Source organism: Mytilus galloprovincialis, chromosome 11, assembly GCF_965363235.1.
Source record: "Mytilus galloprovincialis chromosome 11, xbMytGall1.hap1.1, whole genome shotgun sequence".
In the NCBI taxonomy this organism is placed as follows: domain Eukaryota; kingdom Metazoa; phylum Mollusca; class Bivalvia; order Mytilida; family Mytilidae; genus Mytilus; species Mytilus galloprovincialis.
In genome coordinates this window covers 46,809,760-46,827,761 of record NC_134848.1, presented here as the reverse complement: position 1 = coordinate 46,827,761, position 18,002 = coordinate 46,809,760, and the positions used below count along the sequence as shown (strand labels likewise).

Genomic DNA, 18,002 nt, shown 5'->3' with positions numbered 1-18,002 from the left:
GAACTCCGAGGAAAATTCAAAACGAAATGTCCCTAATCCAATGGCAAAATCAAATAATAAAACACATCAAACGAATGGACAATTATGATTTATACCGTAGACTAAAGATTTTAATACTGAAAATACACTTTTTAGAAAATTTTAATCTTATAACAACACTGTTTGAAATACAATAACTATACATTGGCTGGATGGATAGATGGCTGATTTACGTCCAGTGGGAAATTAAATGCGTTTTCATGGCGAGAAAATGAGTTATGAAATGAATAAATGCCTGCTTTGTTCAATAGACCGACTTGCTGTCTCTGAGTTTCCAAGCATGATATATCACAAGCTAACCGTCAGCAGAAAGACTTGTCACCCTTCATGGACGCATTATTCTGACACCGGCCCGACCGTTATTTGCTCTTGCAACATGCTTAATGGAATATTGAATAATAGATCAAAAGTGCAGAATAAAAGACGAAATTTATAGAATAAAGAATAATGGGGTGCTTCAGTAAATATAGAGAATAGAGAAGAACGGGATACAGTCACGTAGAACCCCATTGAGACCCTCACGTATTCGTTTCAATGATGATATAAGTCGCAGAAGAAAAAAACTAAACAGTATGCCCTCCTCATAAAATTAATCAGAGCACTGCAGATCTCGGGAGAACCTATTGGATGTTTCCATATTTGGATTTTCTTGAGTTCAGTAAATATTTTATTTGATTCTTTAGAAATTTATAGTATCTTTCACGTATTTGGGAATTAATTACCCCTTTAAATTATAAATGTCTCATTCATTATTTACGTAATTGCTTCTTTTAATTTAATTAATGTAATTTTCAGCCATTTAAACATTTCTTTAAAGAGTCTCGAGAGAGTATTTGAAAACCTCCTTTCCTTTGAAACAGAAAAACAAGATTTGTATAACGCAATAGTATAATGAAAACAAAATAACACATTAAAGGGATAACAAGATTCGTCAAAATACCACACACTTCGACAGATCACGTCCACTAACCATAGATAGAGAAATGCAGATGTCATATATATATATAAAATATATATAACTCGTCTAAACATCAACCCAACAATGTTAGATCTGTAAATTTGCTTTATATATATATATATAAGAGAGCTATATGAACAGAATTGTTTGAGACGATTTAATAGATTATATCCCTTACTATATATAGTATGAACGTTGTGCTAGAAAAACCAAATCCTAGAAGATTACTCATGCTCCACATTTTTATAACCACAATGCAGATTTTATGGTACACTTAGTATTTTTCATCTGTTCCATTTAATGATACTTTAAGTGTTCTTTAACTGCTCTATTGTATGATACACTGAGTGTTCTTGATCTCTTCCATTTTATGATACAACGAGTATTCGTTATCTCTTTCACTTAATGATACAGTGAGTATTCTTTAAACGTTCTATTGTATGATACACTGAGTATTCTTTAACTGTTCCATTTTATGATACAACGAGTATTCCTTATCTCGTTCACTTAATGATACAGTGAGTATTCTTTAAACGTTCTATTGTATGTTACACTGAGTATTCTTGACTGTTTTATTGTATGATACAGTGAGTATTCTTTAAACGTTCTATTGTATGATACTCTGAGTATTCTTTAACTGTTCCATTTTATGATACAACGAGTATTCGTTATCTCTTTCACTTAATGATACAGTGAGTATTCTTTAAACGTTCTATTGTATGCTACACTGAGTATTCTTGACTGTTCTATTGTATGATACAGTGAGTATTCTTTAAACGTTCTATTATATGATACACTGAGTATTCTTTAACTGTTCCATTTTATGATGCAACGAGTATTCGTTATCTCTTTCACTTAATGATACAGTAAGTATTCTTTAAACGTTCTATTGTATGATACACTGAGTATTCTTGGCTGTTCTATTGTATGATACAGTGAGTATTCTTTAAACGTTCTATTGTATGATACACTGAGTATTCTTTAACTGTTCCATTGTATGATACAGTGAGTATTCTTTAAACGTTTAATTATATGATACACTGAGTATTCTTTAACTGTTCCATTTGATGATACACTTAGTAATCTTTTACTGTTCTATTTTATGATATACTGAGTATTCTTTAGTTTTTCTTTTGTATGATACACTGAGTTTTTATATAACTGTTCTATTATTTGAATAACTGAGTATTTTTTAACTGTTCCATTTTATGATACACTTAGTATTCTTTTAGATTGCATATTTTGGCGTTAATATTGATTCACTTATAGGGTCTTTGCATCGGAACTAAACACATTTATTCAAAAACTAGTTGTTGGCATGACATGGGTTATGTTCTTCTCATATATGTTATGATGGTATGATACTAAACCTCTAACGGGAAGGATTGTGCCTGATATTCATATGATGAAATCATAATCTTTCAATCAGTTCAATTGAAGTCTGGAACTGGCATGTCAGTTAATTGCTAGTAGTTTGTTGTTATTTATGTATTATTGTCGTTTATTTTTTTCTTTGGTTATATCTTCTGACATCAGACTTGGACTTCTCTTGAACTGAATTTAATGTGAGTATTGTGATGCGTTTACTTTTCTACATTGGCTAGAGGTATAGGGGGAGGGTTGAGATCTCGTAAACATGTTTAACCCCGCATTTTTGCGCCTGACCCACGTCAGGAGCCTCTGGCCTTTTTTGTCTTGTATTATTTTTAATTTTTAGTTTCTTTTGTACAATTTGGAGTTTAGTATGGCGTTCATTATCACTGAATTAGTATATAATTGCTTAGGGGCCAGCTGATGGACACCTCCGGGTGCGGGAATTTCTCGCTACATTGAAGACCTGTTGGTGACCTTCTGCTGATGTCTTTTCCATGGTCGGGTTGTTGTCTCTTTGACACATTCCCCATTTCCATTCTCAACTTTATTTTACTGTTTTATTGTTTGATATACTGAGTATTCTTTAATTGTTCATTTGTATGATACACTAAGTTTTCTATAACTGTTCTTTTGTATGATACACTGAGTATATTTTTTAACTGTTCCATTGTATGATACACTGAGTATTCTTTCACTATTCAATTGTATGATACACTGAGTATTCTTTTACTGTTCTATTATATGATACATTGAGTATTTTTCAACTGTTCTTTTGTATCATACACTTTGTATTCTTTTACTGTTCTATTGTATGATATACTGAGCATTCTTTAACTGTTCTTTTGTATGATACACTAAGTTTTCTATAACTGTTCTATTGTATGATACACTTTGTATTCTTTTACTGTTCTATTGTATGATACACTTTGTATTATTTTACTGTTCTATTGTATGATACACTGAATATTCTTTAACTGTTCTATTGTATGATACATTGCGTATTCCTCAACTGTTCTATTGTATGATACACTTTGTATTCTTTTACTAGCTGTTCTATTGTATGATACACTGAATATTTTTTAATTGTTCTATTGTATGATACATTGAGTATTCTTTAACTGTTCCATTTTATGATACACTTAGTATTTCGAGTCATATCCTGTACAACTTTACTGTACACACACTTTTCGTTAGATGTAACTTTTTTTATGGAACAGGTATTCATTACATGTCCTTGATGAAATTATTCATTATGTGTTCCTTATTATGGAACAAGTATTCATTATGTGTTCCTTATTATGGAACAAGTATTCATTATGTGTTCTTTATTATGGAACAAGTAGTATTCATTATGTGTTCCTTATTATGGAACAAGTAGTATTCATTATGTGTTTCTTATTATGGAACAAGTATTCGTTATGTGTTTCTTATTATGGAACAAGTATTCATTATATTCATTATGTGTTTCTTATTATGGAACAACTATTCATTTTGTGTTCTTTATTATGGAACAAGTATTCATTATGTGTTCCTTATTATGGAACAGGTATTCATTATGTGTTCCTTATTATGGAAAAAGTATTCATTATGTGTTTCTTATAATGGTACATATATTCATTATCTGTTCATTGTATGCTATACAAGTATTCATTTACATTTCTTTATATGCTAAAATTATTCAATATAATACAAATGTTGAATAACTATTTTCTCTTGTACAAGTGTTCATTTTCTTCCTTTCTATGTTTATGCTAAAAAATTCATGTCATGTTCTATTTGTTTTAGATCTTCAGTACGCACAGCAATGAGTTAGGTTTTTTTTTATGCAGTACCGTTTGTTCCATTTTCAGATACATGTTATATATACAAACATCCGCTACAGCAGAATGCATTAAGTGTGTAGGTAAAAGTAATATGTTTGGTTAGCTTGCTTGCTAGTTGAACCGTGAAGTCATTATTATGTTAGGTAACTTGACTATCCTCTTAAGAGTATAGTATATTCCGACAGATAACCAATATATCTCTGTATGTAGCACTAGACTAATCCGAAAGGAGGGTAGTATACATAACCTAATAATGACTTCACGGTTCAGCTAAAAAACAAGCTCATCAAAGATGGTACCTTTACCTACACACTCAATGCATTCTCATGTAGCTGTCCTGTTTGTTTAATAATAAATGGAACTATAATTAGGTTAAGCAGGTTTTTGCTCTTTACATCACAATTTAAGATTCGTTCAATGACTTTTTTAAATTTGTTTATTTGCCTCCCAAGAGTTATCGTTGACACATTTGGTTCAATTTGTTGCAGTGGTAGCTTAGAAAGCTGAACGAGACGGACATACACAAAGTGATGAATAAAGCTCTGCCTATCCCATAGGACCGTTACAGTTGCAAAGTAGAACACATCTTAAGTTATCCTTGCTTTATTGGGAATAAAACATAAACAAATCGAAGATATAGATAAGGAAAAGAACCATAATGAGTTTGGGGTCAATAGTTCAACGTTTAAGGTCACTGTTACTGATAGAGGGGCTCTTTTGTTTTTTGTGTAGTGTATTATAGAGTGTTTTTGTGTAGTGTAGTGTATTGTAGAGTGTTTTTGTGTAGTGTATTGTAGAGTGTTTTTTGTGTAGTGTATTGTAGAGTGTTTTTGTGTAGTGTATTGTAGAGTGTTTTTGTGTAGTGTATTGTAGAGTGTTTGTCTTTTCGGTCATGCATGACTCATATTCGCGGTCCTTTTTTCCTCGACCCCTCGTATCTTCTAGGACTTAGTCTCTCTTTTATAGATTATTTACAAAAAGTAACAATATATACATGTAGATGTAGTAAAGCAAAACAACCCCATACATACAAACAGCATAAACCACAGGACAGACAGAAATGATATCCATCTTCAATTCCATGGCATTTCTACATCATGATCTAACGTACATACGTTCATCTCTAGGCACCATGTTTCTATATCTGTCTTTTTTATTAGTTCTGTGTGGATATTCATAGATAAATCTTGATACTTTCAATAACATTTTTTTAAAATAGGTATCAGAATCTTGATACTTTCCATAACATTTTTTGAAAATAGGTATCAGAATCTTGATTAAAATCTATCACTGGGTTCAAAATATCAATACCTTTATCTTCAGACAGATTCGATTCTTTCTATTAGAGAACCATGCAAGCAAAGATTTCAGACTAACTAAGGAGGTATATTTATAACTTCCTTTAATTTGTCTAACCATGTACAATACCGGTATATGAAAGCATCTTTAAAAAGAGGCCAGTTTTTCAGACTGGAAACGAGCACATTGTTTCGTAGTTTGTATCGCAATATATTTGTCTCCTGGTCATGTCTCGTCCAACATCTGCCTCGACGGCTATAGTTGCAAAATTTCTCAAGCTTGTGTCCCAAGGTATTTCTTCAAAAATTTAATAATAAATGAATTAAGTTAGATAAATACACTTTTTTTATTTGATAGACACGTTACAGGTAGATTTATGTCCAGCGGGCGAGATATAATCAAAGCATATGGTTAAAAATCGCACTTCTATGGCATAATTATTTAACACAATTAAAGTTCAATAAAAAATCTGGGCAGGTAACAGAAAGCTACACAGGGCGGCTAGACATCAAAACAATCAAAGTTTCTCACACTAATTTGCAAAAATCATTAATAATTCAACCCATTTCTTATTGATCAGTTTTTTTACCGTAAGACAATTGACTATATTCGATAAATTATTTACTGTGTACCTTGAAAAAGTAACGAAATCGCCATTAATTAGATTAATAAAGAAGATTAAAATCGAACGTCTAACGCGGAATTAGGTGTTACTTCGCCACGTAAAAACGTAATTACTATGGGCCACAAAGGGGACATATGTTCTGTCGACAAAATAAGATAAAGAAACTAATTCAATTTCTGACAAAAATAAAATTGGGTGTAATTTGATAGAAGCAATTGGATAGAGCAATTTGTGAGAAATAGTGACCATAAACTTATCTTTATTCATACGTATCTCTCCTTCAACGGAGAACCATAATTGTTATATATATTTATGTGTAATTTGGGATTAAAGAACTAATGCGCGGAAGTGTTGCCAAGAAAAATGCGTCTGTAAAAATTATTGAAAATTCTTGGTATCAAACACAAAACTATAGTAAAGTAATGTTTATTACTTTCGTGTTACAATAAGAAATTATTTTATCAGATAATCCATACACGGTTGATCTAAACTTGGATACTAACGCTTCCCTTTCCAGAAGTATATCCAGGGATAATACATTTTCATATTTAAGGAAGACATTTCAGCACCCAATTACAAATTAAATTGAAAAAGAGTGACCGAAGATATCAAGTGGACAGTAATAAGGCGACAAACAAACTGACAATGCGATGACAAAACATAAGGAAAAAATCTACAAAAAGACAAACAATATAGTTTAAATCTGGTAATACAAAACAAAGTTAACCAGCTAAGTAAACTATTGCTGAAATTCCCAGTTTTAACTAAGACGAAACTTTGCTTATTACAACAAACAGGGCTTTATTGATAAAAACAGTCATATAATGAAACGACTTTTCTAGGATCACTCCTCTCGAATAATTTCATATGCATTGTATTGTATACATGCAATTTTCAATTTTTTTTTGGCAAAATCAAAAATGTGAAAAAAAGGATGGATATAGGGCAATGACACGTAGATAGTACAAAATCCCAAAATGTGACATTAAATATAAGATTTGACTCCTGGTCAAGTTAAAGCAAAAAAAAGGAAAATTAGTTTTTGCTGCTAAACCCCTTAACATGCATGCACTTGATCAACTAGCAATAGTACGTTTAAAATATACCTTTCGGTCTAGTTTACACAAAAGGGTTCAAATTCATATTAAATTAACATGTTGTCGGCCTAATAATCATGATATATATGCCACTGGACGTCAAATTATTTCTTGAAAAATACCTTATCATATGGACCACCAGCAAAAAGCTATATCATGTTGAGCGAACTGCATGTATATATAGACTAAAATAACACTATAGTGTTTCTTCGATCTTGTGGACTATAACACGTTAAAAATATCAAGCTCAGCGTGTCGGTTTATTACAAAACAGGGTTCACATTAATTCCTGATAAAAACGTTCTCGTCATAAACATGCATGTAATATTTGCCACTGGACGTTATTACCAATAAATCAATAAGTTAACAGTACTAGAAATCACCATTTAAAGATTTTATGATTCATTCATATCAAATCAACCCTAGAAAAGAGCTCTGAATTATTTCTGGGGCATGATCGAAGTGTATAATTATTTAGGACGTTTCATCCTCCAGTGCAAAAGGCACATCCACAGTGCTATAGCTCTAAAGTCTTCTCAGATGAAAGGTCTTTATCATATTTCACCGCGAAATTCCTGACTAACATTGGATAACGTATAGATTGCTGCCTAACCTCAAAATTTTATCCTGACTCTCCGCAGCTACCCTGGGAATGATCTATAAGCTAATTGTTAAAAATTCAAATTTCAAAATGAAGATATCAGTATTAAATGTTTTCAAGAATGTAAATCAATGAAAACTTTGCTACCATGAATTAAGCCTTTCAACATTAAAAAAGTTTTTCTAAATATTTGGTAAATATTTGATATGAAGTTTTTTTCTTCTATAACAACAATATCGAGTAATTATTTTAATTTGTATTTGGACCATTGACTATTCACTAACATAATATATATTAATATATTAGTCCTAGTTGTGACGCAATTGTCATAAAATAAATTTCATCTAAAACACATCTATTATAAAAGCACTATAAACATTAAATTTGTATTGCTATCAATTTAAAAGCATTATGCCACTCATACAAGTTTGTCATAGTTCGATCATCTATGTCATAATATTTAAAATATGAAATAATTATTAAATTAAATATGCGTACAGACATGTACATATAAAGTTCCCGTTAGACTCCCAGTCAAAACATATTGAAAAGAGTTTTTAACACTCTTTTATTAATAGATCATTGTTTGTTAAATACAAAACTGGGTGAAATGAATTTTCTTTAAATACGTTCCAAACCATTGAATTTCTATACAAATGTTGAATAAAGACATTTAGAAATTGTTATAAAACCTGATAAAACGGTTGGAAATGACTCAAGTTCGTTGATCTATCATTGTTAAATTTAATCTTAGTTAGGAAAAATAAAAGCATTAGTCTTAAATGATCCGATTTCAATCTATAATCGATTTTTAGTGAAAATAAATAAGTTTTATGCTAACCTAACTAAGAACAATGGGGCGGGGTTACAGGTCATTTTTCCAATAGTTGATTGCATTGTGGGAAACCACGTGACTATTGTACACAGTGAATTCGCGTGCATTTAAATAACAAAATACTATGTTGAAAGCACAAGTGTTTGAAAGCAGAATGTAGTTTTACTTTGAAGGGGAAAAGTGTAGCACGTGCAAATATACATGTAGGTGACGGAAGTTTTTCACGAGACATTTCCCCCGAGTCTTTCAGCACTAGCACATTTCAACACCGAAAGTGATATTTCAGCACACGTTTTGTTATTCAAAATATTATCGGTTCACGATAAAATTATAACGTTAATCAACAATTCAGAGTCGTTAAATAAACATAGGAATTTATATTGAGTGGAGACACAGTGTGTATATTTACTAAACCAGTATTAATTTATTTACTTTAAAATAATAGTTATTTAATTAGTGCCGTGACTTTCACTTTGATCAAATGTTGCTAACATCGAATATGAGGCAAACTCCAGAGGTTCCGAGTTCCTCTTTAAACACGGAGACTACAATACAGTTATCACAGAGTATGGACTCAGTTAATACAACTCCAGAAGAAGAGGTGAGTTAATTTTACCCTAATTAATACCATACCTGAGCGCAGGTGAAAATGTCACCTAGCACGTGACGATGGAGAAATGATACTGAAATTGAACACAAGAACACGCCCCCTTAAATGTTGAAACTTTCTTTAAAATTCTTGTAAAATGTATTATTTTTCTTGACGTTTTATTGCATTTTTGTGGGTTTTTTTTGTTATGTTAAAAGAACGTGAAATGAAGATTTATTATAATTACATTTTTAATATCTGTTCAGAAAAGAATAATACACGTTATTACGAAATCATTTTATATTTTGCTATTAAGAATTCACCAAGTCAGTCAGTCGCTAAATTATTTAAAAGTTGTAAGACAAGAAAATTTACAGAAAATAAGCTCATTAAACATGATAGATTACGATAGTAAAATTGTTCTCCCTGATCCGCAGAGATACATGAAACGATGTAATCAAATTCTCTTCTCATTTGGAAACAATTTGTAGCTCTATAAAGAGCCCTTGGGAATATTATTATCTATTTACTCATAGAGGCTTTCTTTTTAGTCCAAATAAATCAATTACATTCATTATACATACATGTAAATTTATAATTGTAAAACAATAAACAATTTCTTTGTATTATTCCCGATGTTATAGTTGACTGAATAAAGAAAACATATCGTTAAAATATGAAAATTAATGTTTATCACGCCTCTAGGAAAGAAATATGTAAATATTGTCTCACTTTATGAATTTCATATTCATATTCGGTATACAAATCATTATTGTAAGACCTTTTTATCTGTTTAACGAGGGTCCCACGGCAAGGGGTCTCTGTACCAATTCTTTTCTTGTCTGTATACACATCATTACTGTAAGACCTTTTTATCTGTTTAACGAGGGTCCCACGGCAAGGGGTCTCTGTACCATTTTTTGTTCTTGTTGGTAATTTCCATAGCGAGACGACCTGTTCCACATGGATTCCAACTAAGCTATCTACATGTCTCCTCAGGTGGTAATTGACTTCTCAGACTTGATCTCTGGTTAAATATTTTCCTTTATATCTGATCTAATTATCATGCTGTTCTTTTTAACTAAAGAAAGCTAATACCTGCCTATCTCATTATTTTACATGATCTGCATGATACTCGGTAATAGGGCTTGACTTTATTTTCTTACTCCATATATCCCTTTTTATTCTGTAGAAACACCCATAAACCAATTTATAACTAGCGGGATACCCATGATACCCGTCGTCCCATAACGGTAACCCCTCTCATTTTTCAATTCCTAGCCGCAAAAAAAACTTTTTTACCAGTTTATTTTCGGATATACGAAAATTGAAAATGTTCATAACTGTTTTAGGTGTTTTATAAAGAACCCCTTTTATTCATTACGTCTTGAGTACCATTATTATCAGATTTCAAATATAAAATGGAACATGATTAAACAACAGTTAATACCTTTATGCAGTAAGTTCCAAAAGATTTGCTTGATCATCAAAATTCGGGATAATCCGACATACTTATGAACAATAAAAAGTTTTATACTGAGCCGTTTGACAAAGAATTTTTGTTTAATTCCACCCAAATCCGACGACATTCAATACACAGTTGAAACGAACTAAACGACCTATAAAATGACCTCGAAAACAGATGTTAACATTTAAATAATTGCTATTTATTACTTTAAATTGTGTTTCTTAAATAAGTTTGCTCTGTATTTATTTCAAAATTAATTTAAATTGTGGTTGGTTTGTATCAAGGTGAAAAATACTATGCTTACGCTAGGGTGTTGAAGATTCATGAAATCTGAGTCACGAATAAAGATATATTGAGATGTTAAGGACAATATTCCAACCCAAGAATACCCAACCCAAATTATTCTGCTTCGCGTGCTTAACGTGCAAATACATGTACATCTACATGCATGTGAGGTTGTTGCCAATATAAACAGATTCACATTCCCTGCCAGGTCACTTGTGGTAATTCAAACCTCTTTATAAGAAAAACATTAGGAGCTTTGCGAAAGAAACTTCTTCCAGAACGGACTTCAGTGCGTCTGTCGTAAGAATGCAGTACATTATTTGGTTTTTAAACTCGGAAGTTTTTTGAGAGGAAACAAATTACTTGTTATATAATGCACAAAAAAGAGTTTTGTCAGTATCACACACTAAATATAAATTCTTCCCACGAAATGCACGGTTGCATACATTTTTGGTAAAGTGAGGACGCTGAATGCCAGGATTACAATTTGAAGAAAACAAACATAATGAAAGCTTCAGGTTCAAGAGCGTTAGACCATACATGTATCAGAGAGGACCACTGAGAGCTGTATTTATATCGTCTCAATATCAACATTAGCAAAAGTCGATAAAATGTTTCGGAAGTATTTGTTTGTTTAAATTCCGTGAGCAGGCACCAAATGCCTGTTTGAAGTTTTCATCTTACTTGTTTCTTTCAAATCATACGATCTAAAATTGATTTTATAACGAGTTTTATTCGTGTTAGACAAGAAAATATGGATAGATATTGACGATTTACTTTCTTTCCTAATTAATCTAGACTATAAAACACATTTTAACTTTCTTCCGCAATTAACTGAACAGTGCATGGTAAAAATCGACCACGTTGAAATAGTTGTAATTTCTTAAGAAAACCAGACGGGCTCCTGTTCCGACATGTTACGATTTTATGTTGCATGCATTTGTTTTAGACAATAGAAATATATTTTGTTCAAATCAGAATTTTGCAGCGTAATCATTTCATAAAATTATTTCATAGGGAACACAACGTTTAAGAACCATCAACTGGGTTTTCTGCCTGAAACAGTCAATTGTATTGGCTAAAACTTATGGGCTCGACAAATTGTAACTAGTCTTTCATCCCAGTAGTCTGGTCTTTTAATGGAATACAGTCAGTTACTCTTTTAATGTTATACAATACTGCATTCGCAGATGCACCATGGTACATTAATTTATTCAATTACGAATTAATTGTGGCCGGTGCTTGTTTTTTTCCATCCCCTCAGTCACGTACCGCAGTAATGAATGTAGATCTAGACATGATTTGACTGAAAGCCGTTTACAGAATTTCATCTGGAGAGAGATTTTAATGAAGAAATACTTGAATCGTTATCCTATGTTGAACATTAAATTAAGTAAAGAGATAGTATGAAGATAACGTGAGGTTCGTAGTCCTAGAGTGAAGTTCAATTTGTTGATCTCTAAACAAATAAACCCGACATAATCACCCTGGATTATTTTATCAAACGAGGATCAACGGGGAGTCAAAACCTTTTTATATACAGTGAATACAGTGGATCAGTTAGGATAGATAATTTGTGTTTCTGGACTTTGAATGAACACTTTACCCCAGATTAACAAAAGCTTCGTTAAGCATTATAATAATCGTGCAGGTTGAAGGTTAAATTCTTATATAAACCTAACTGGCATGAGTAAAGACCTGTAAATATTTTCTGATCGTACTATAAAAAATGTCATAAGATTGCTCCTATATTTTCTTGATGAATACCAGATTCGCAAACAGTGCTCCGGTCGAATTTATTGACTTGGTAATTTCTTTTCTAGTTGACCAGTGATGCCATCAATTTGATCGTTGTCGGTAACAGAGCGGTAATTTGCGCTGGTCTCGCATGCATCACGTTTGGAAGATGAATCCCGTAAGGAAAAGATTCATGAAAACTAACTCTCTTATTGACCGAGAAATTGATAGGCCGTCCCTTAAGAATTGGTCTGGTTGTAATGAAATTCTTTGAATATTTATCATCCCCTACATCGTAATTTAGTTTATGTAGACTTCATTTTGAGAAAGCACACAATAGAAGTACAATGAGTTCACATGGGTTGTATTGACCAATTGATTAGTTTGTTATAGAAACCACTGAAACCCTTTCTGACTGGTTCCAACTTAGACCAATCGACCAACTAGGAGTTTTATATGAAACAAGAAAAAAATGATTGATCCATATTTAATACATGTCCCCTTTTGATAAAATTGAGAATGGGAACGAAGAATGTATCAAAGAGACAACAATCCGACCAAACGGAGCAGATAGCAACACAAATACCACCAATGGGTCTTCAACACAGCAAGAATTATATCACAAAGTGAAAGAGAAATAGGAAATTGGTTTTTCATATGCTGGAAAAAGAATTATTTTATTTAAAACTCAACTTTATATTTTGATTACAAGACAGTTATTTTATGCCATTTTATTTTATATATATTTTAAACTTGGTGGTTCGTTGCTGTGGAAGTCTTTACTGCTGATTATAAAAATGAGATCCACGAAACAGCAACCAAACAAAGAATAGCCAAACGACTTGTACATTGATATTGCATCATAATGAACAATTAATGCAGCTGTGGTTCAATGTTTGACAGTCGAATCATGATCGCACGAACTTTGAATCATATCGTCACTCTTATGATAACTTGAAATGGCATGAGGGCCCTCATGGGGTTTTTGATTATGTGATTACTTGGCCGTTTTTTTAATGATTATTTGATTATTAAGCCAAATATTTCATGATTATTTAATTACCTAGGACTGTATTTTAAGTTTATGATTATTTGATTACTAAAGATAAGCAAATATTTAATGATTATGTGATTATATTGGCAAAAAAATTGTGATTATGTGATTACTAGGACCCCCCATGAGGGGCCTCTGGCATGTAGGAAGCAAATCCGATCATATTTTTTCTCTACTCCCTTGCTGACTTGATCTACAAATTAAGCACAAAAAACTCTTACTGTTGTATTATGTGTAAGCCGATTTCTGACAACTCGAGCTGACCGCGTCTAAAACATTGCAATCCATTTTGGTATCGTAACGACTGGTTTAGACACTATCATATGGAAGTCTATTGATTTTATTTCATTAGTAATTACCCCGTGTATTGACAGTTCTCGTGTATAATTGATACCTATTATAGACATTTAGAAGGATAATATTGGTTTATTTTAGCCTTACTTGGTCACTAAATATTTGTATATCGGCAGTAGTATTGAAGAGTCGATCTATCTTATAACGGGTAATGTAAGAATAGTCAGTAAATCACATGCCGAGACAGATATTTTGTAGTTAATTGGGCTCAGAATCGTTTTATTTTTAGGATTCGTACGTCATTGTTTCAAAGATTTACATTAATATTTTAAATTTCCCGACAGGAATCTAATATGAAGTTGAATCATCGGAGAGCTATATAGACGTATGGAGGAATGACGCCTTTTGTGTTATTTTATAATTTTAAGTAGGAATGCCACTAAGACATATAGCTTCATGTCGCAGTTTATCATCTGAGGCCAAAATTTTAAAACAATTCAAGCACGAAATTCGCACCCACATGCGGTTTCATACATGATCGAAGGCGGATCCAGGGTCCCCTTTTGTTGAAAAAAATGGTCATAAAATATATAGAGAATCACTGAAGCATGACTGGAGTGTGCCCCCTTTTAGGGTGGATTTAGTCACCCCCTTTATGAAAATCCCAGGATCCGCCACTGCGTATGTCTGAACACATTGAAATGCATTACGTAACATTTCGTATCCCCCACCCCTACCCATCCCACCATTTGTATGAAATCCGAATGATGGACGAATCTTGATAACCTGTAATATTCACATTTCTTACTTTTTTTTTGTATGGACAAATTTGTGTCATCGTCAATCGAACAAGATCTCCGTATTCTACAATAGGAAGGATACGAAACTTATTCAAAGTAAAGTTTTAAAAAGGCATCTCAGAGACAAGTATATATCCTTTATCAACGGTTGTCTGTATAAGTAAACAATCACAGGTCACCAAATGTTTGATATCTCGATCTTTTCTTTGATTTCAAAGTTCATTTGTACTAATTCATTGGTAAAAATACAATGATATGCAACAATCATATGACCCCCTCCTGCTCGGATCCAACATTTTAAGCGTGTAAGTCTATCACTGCACGTGTGATCATTCTAATGTATAAAAGTAGCCAAGTCATTTCACAAGTATCTGTAAACCTTACATGTATACTAGTCTTTTAACAACGAATTTCACTATATTGATTTAACGTTGGTGACAATATTAAAGTATCTCGGTGATGATGGTATGAGGCAGGCTTATCTGCTGGAGAAATGGCTTAATTTTACATACTAAAATAGGTGGATAATTTTCGTTTCTAAATAACTTAAACAATCTTGTCTGCATGTGTAAAATCCTTTCTCGTCAATGAAGATATGAATTAATTGATATTGTTTCTTTGAGAATTAGCGAACGAGCTTCGTCAATAGTTTTATTTGAAGGACAAGAGATTTATTTCAAGGACACGAGGAACTACACATCTGTTATATTTTCCCTCTCCATCAAGGCAGATAGTTATCATAAAATCCAGTGGCTTACTTCATATGCCAAATTTTTTATTTTCATTTTAATAAAGAGGGATTTAGGTGACATGAATATCTTGTCCTAGTTCCCTATTAAAATATGACAAGAAATAAATACTTGCTTCCGCTCAACGCCATGAATACTTATGAACTAACGGTAATTAAGCGCTAACAATCAATCATTCAGCATATGTCATACATGTATACCTCTTTGAACTTATAGGAACGATTCCCGGCAATGATGGGCTCGCCGTCTCGATCAAATGTGCTTTGTCACCTCTTTGAAACAAGAAAAACGACATATTTTAATTTTCGTTTTCAAATTTAATAATTACATTTATGATGTATGTATTTTAAAGAGCTTATACTTTTCACAAAGGCTTGTCTGGGGTAACGGTTTAGTATTTCTTCGTGCAGATCAAACAATCGATCGTTTCTCTTTTAATAAGCGATTTAATTTTACATAGGCAAACAATGCACAATAGTCTTTTAAAATTTTAAATAAAACTATAATTGTTTCCTTTCCACAATAACATAGAGAGACTTGTCGAGTTATGGTTTTATCTACATTATTGTGTGTTTTTATAAAACTTTATATAAAGCTTTAACACAAATCCGATTTTGTTCTTTGGTAGAAATAATATTGGCTTAAAAATGAGAGCAGGCTTTGTTCGTGGGTAAAAAGCGTAAACGAACGGAACTAGGCGAAGCGACACTCGATACTCTTCGGAAAGTTAGTCATTGTGTATGGGCTTAGTTGAGGGAACCGGGGTGTGTAATCTTGCTTTTGGGAAACCGTTTTAAATTTCGGTATTTTCTTTTGTTTTGTATACTGTCAAACAATATATTTTTCTTTCTCTTTTTGTTTTTTAATGACTTTGCACCTTTGACAACTCTTTTCTTTCCTATGATTCAAGTTTATCAATATACATAACTTTTGCATCTGGTTAGGAACGGCCTGCAGGGGGGAACTGTTATAACTATTTTGTGTTTAACCACAAATTATTTGAACAGCATGTATATTAACAAAGTGATTTAAAAACTATTTTGATATTAAGAGATAATTTCGTATAACATGCCAACATATGCACGAACAGCATTTGTATATATGCATTCTTAGCAAGAGTGCACACCAAGAAATTTTGATCGACCAGACCTCCTTGATGAATACTCGTCAACGACATATCTCGCCGAAGTTGTTGGATCCTAACTTTGTCCTTAAAATATAACAAATCCGCCACTGTCCTTTCGGAGTTCCTTTGAATGTTCTTTGGTGGCATACATATCGTACACACAGAGTCGCGTTCAATATCGTAGCGGCTACATAGGGCTACGTAGATTTATAACTATTGCACGTGTAGCTACCCTAGCTGCTACATAGTTATTGATATCAACTAGGCTAGCTACTCGTTCAATATAGTCCTACATCTATGTAGTCCTATGTAGCCGCTACGATATTGAACTCAATCCAGGTCTCATCAAAGTCTGCACACCGAAAACATACAACAAAATAATCACAAGTCGAGGATAAACAGACACCTAGGTCAAAATATCAAAAGGGAGAAAAACTACTAAAAAAACAAAGATGAAACCGTAAACTTAGATTTAACCACAATTATGTTTACATTTCTCATAGAAGAAGAAACCGAACAAGTATATGAGCTGTGTCATAAGGCAGCAGGTGTATTTTGTTATGATCACAAAATATGTAAAGATATATTTAACTTATAATAAAATGACTATAACATCAAGTGTAGGTTATGTAACAACATATAAATATGTCACAATATTGTAAGTCGATATTTATTTATTTATAACGAACTGTTCAAGGCCATTTTGTAAAAGAATCTTGCATACTGGCATTTTGTACACGATTATATCACTATAACGGTATAATTCTGACAAAAAAACATTAACTGTTGATGAAAAAAGTGAACATTTTCACACCTGAAACAAACATCTATGATGGTGTAGTGTTGAAATGTATTGAGTAATTTCTTGTAAATTTGGAAATGTGTATCTTGGTAATTATATGCTGCTGAAAAACGTGAATTAACCACTATCCTTAAGAAAAGCACGGAGCATTTTTCTACAAGTTTTTTTTTCGTTATTGAAATTATGCCACGGAAAAACGTCGACAGCTGTATTGAGATTCTGTTGGCTGTCGGACATATTTAACCAAATATTGTTTTTCGTCACTTTATCCAATTTATCCAATTGTCTACCACCTTGTCAATTGATGTTAAAACCGAATTCCAGCAAAATTCTCATGTTGTTATAATTGAGGGTTATGTGCGCTGCAGAAATAATAAAAACAAACTCATATTCAATGCTAGAAACAAAATTGATGGAGGTCGGGGCAGAATAAGTTATCAATATCGA

At 32.3% G+C, this 18,002-nt stretch overlaps 1 protein-coding gene across 14 annotated transcripts in view; it reads left to right on the top strand.

Annotated features, from left to right (window-relative positions):
* The first annotated feature begins 8,747 nt into the window (after positions 1 to 8,747).
* Positions 8,748 to 18,002, top strand: part of LOC143052272 (protein couch potato-like) — a 92,008-nt gene continuing 82,753 nt past the window's right edge. For all 14 annotated transcript variants that reach the window (XM_076225269.1, XM_076225278.1, XM_076225273.1 and 11 more), the window contains exon 1: positions 8,748 to 9,252. In XM_076225269.1, coding sequence (XP_076081384.1) covers positions 9,133 to 9,252 — 120 coding nt within the window. In that variant the 5' untranslated portion in view covers positions 8,748 to 9,132. The remainder of the gene's footprint in view (positions 9,253 to 18,002) is intronic.